At 28.4% G+C, this 2253-nt stretch overlaps 1 protein-coding gene and 1 long non-coding RNA gene across 2 annotated transcripts in view; one reads left to right on the forward strand and one right to left on the reverse strand.

Annotated features, from left to right (window-relative positions):
• LOC107625064 (1-aminocyclopropane-1-carboxylate oxidase homolog 1) overlaps positions 1 to 2074 on the forward strand; it is a 4499-nt gene extending 2425 nt beyond the window's left edge. The window contains exons 2-3 of the mRNA XM_016327613.2: positions 272 to 593; positions 1561 to 2074. Coding sequence (XP_016183099.1) covers positions 272 to 593; positions 1561 to 1812 — 574 coding nt within the window. The 3' untranslated portion in view covers positions 1813 to 2074. The remainder of the gene's footprint in view (positions 1 to 271; positions 594 to 1560) is intronic.
• The window catches only part of LOC110268738, a 9581-nt gene that overhangs the window by 3674 nt on the left and 3654 nt on the right, over positions 1 to 2253 (reverse strand). The window lies entirely within an intron of this gene.

A 2253-nucleotide genomic window follows, 5' to 3' on the forward strand; every position in this document is an offset into this window, starting at 1 on the left:
GTTAATTTCTAAATAATTTTTCTTCTCATTTTTGTTTTTAGATTATAATTAGTATCATCCATGGACTAATAAATTTTCGAAAATACTTGGTAACCAAAGAAAATCAGTTAAAAACAGTCATAACATGTCTTATTTAGCATTTATTAATTGTTATGATAATTAATGAATGCTAAAAAAGACAAATTCTGACTGTTTTTTTTTTTTTTGCCACCCTAATATTATGGTAAATTTTTTGTGAATAAATATCATTTTAATTTTCTTTTTCTTATAGGAATGTAGTGAGCAAATACATGGAACATGTTAGCAAATTAAGGGAGAATTTATCAGAATTACTCTCAGAAGCATTAGGGTTAAGGAGAGACTATCTTTCAAGCATAGAGTGCATGAAAAGTGAAACAATGGTGTGCCATTACTATCCACCATGTCCAGAACCAGAACTCACAATAGGAACTAGCAAGCATTCAGATCCATCTTCCCTAACAATTCTCCTTCAAGATTTCATAGGTGGCCTCCAAGTTCTTCACCAAGACCAATGGGTTGATATAACCCCCATTCATGGAGCATTGGTTGCAAATATTGGTGACTTTATGCAGGTACATCATTTTTTCTTGTGCTACAAATAAATGTACCTAATATCCCAAATTAATCTCAAAAAAAGATTTTTGTCGGACAATTTAGATTATAATAAATTTTAATTATCAAATCAGTCTCTAACATTTTTTATTAGCCATATTAATTCTCATGACAAATTTTGGTTAAGTTAAACTAAACAAATCAGTTATTGTCTCTATATAACAATAAGTAATAACATAACGGTTTCTAATTTTTTTTTTTTTTTTTTTAGATTAGTCCCTCTATATAGAAGAACAATCTAATATAGGACTAGTTCGTCTAATGAAATCGAAATATATGAAATTATTATAATTTCTTTTTGTTTTTTCATAAAGAATGGGTGCTCTATTGTCATATTTAGAATTGGGAAATTACTCTTAAGGACAGTTAACAAGGATTTATTATTAAATGTGTGAAATGAATAATAATAAAGGCCTATTTGGTTTTATTTTTGGAGGACTTTGTGAAAAAATAAAAATAAAAATAAAATTCTATTTTCAATTTTTATTTCTTATTGTCGTTATTCCTTCCAAAAAAAATAGATCCTAAATTATTTTCATTTTATTTTATTTGCCAATTATTTTTGTTTTTCCTAAATTTCTAGCATTATATATAGAGAAATGTTATTTAAACAACTTAAAATTGTTCAAGTCAAATAATTTTTAGTAACATGAAACTCCTATCTTTTATTTCACTTAACCAAAGTAATCAAATAGACACACAAAAAAAAAAAAAAGAAAAACCAGTTATCAAAGACCTTTAAATTGAATACGTGATATGACCATTCTAAGTATACATTACTTTTTTTTTTAAATGAATAGAGAGGTCTTCTGAGTGAGTTAAATGGTTAAGAATCTAGCATTAGCAATGCCATAAAGGTATATTTTTTTTGTTGGTACATCCGTACATACCATAAAGAAACTTATTCTATTTTACATTTTTTGGCAGCTTATCACTAATGACAAGTTCAAGAGTGTTGAGCACAGAGTGCTGGCTAGAAGAATTGGGCCTAGGGCCTCAGCAGCATGTCATATTTATCCAAGTGCTACACATAGAAACAAACAATATGGGCCTATAGAGGCTTTCACATCCAATCAAAGCCCATCTAAATACAAGAAGACCTCTTCAAATGAATATCTCGGTTATTATAGGTCCAAAGGGTTAGATGGCAATAAGGCACTCCCTTATTTTAGGGTGTAAAAATTAATGTTCATCATTAACTATGGAAAAAATGGTGATAATGTTATGATGTTGCATCTGAGATTTTGGTTTTGTTACAATATATGGTACCTCTTAATATGCCGCACCTAAATATGTGTGAGTTTGTAATGGCTAAGATTGAGAGTTATTTAATCCATCTTGACAAAAAAATAAATATTATGATGTTATAATGTCATGTTGTCAACAAGTCTTTTTAAGAGTATATTTGTTTTTCTATAGTGGTTAATTCACTTGTTCGCTTCTTAAGTGTGAGAATTTGAATACCATTTTGTACAAATCCTTAAATAGAACTTAGATCCACAATGGATTAATTTTTGTTGTCTTATGCTAGTAGTGTTAAGAACAATTTGGTGTATCATTTGATCTAAACAAATGATCTTATCTAATGAGACAAAAAGTTATGTTTGGTCCAACTTCTAT

This window comes from Arachis ipaensis, chromosome B02 (assembly GCF_000816755.2).
Source record: "Arachis ipaensis cultivar K30076 chromosome B02, Araip1.1, whole genome shotgun sequence".
NCBI classification, from domain to species: Eukaryota; Viridiplantae; Streptophyta; class Magnoliopsida; order Fabales; family Fabaceae; genus Arachis; species Arachis ipaensis.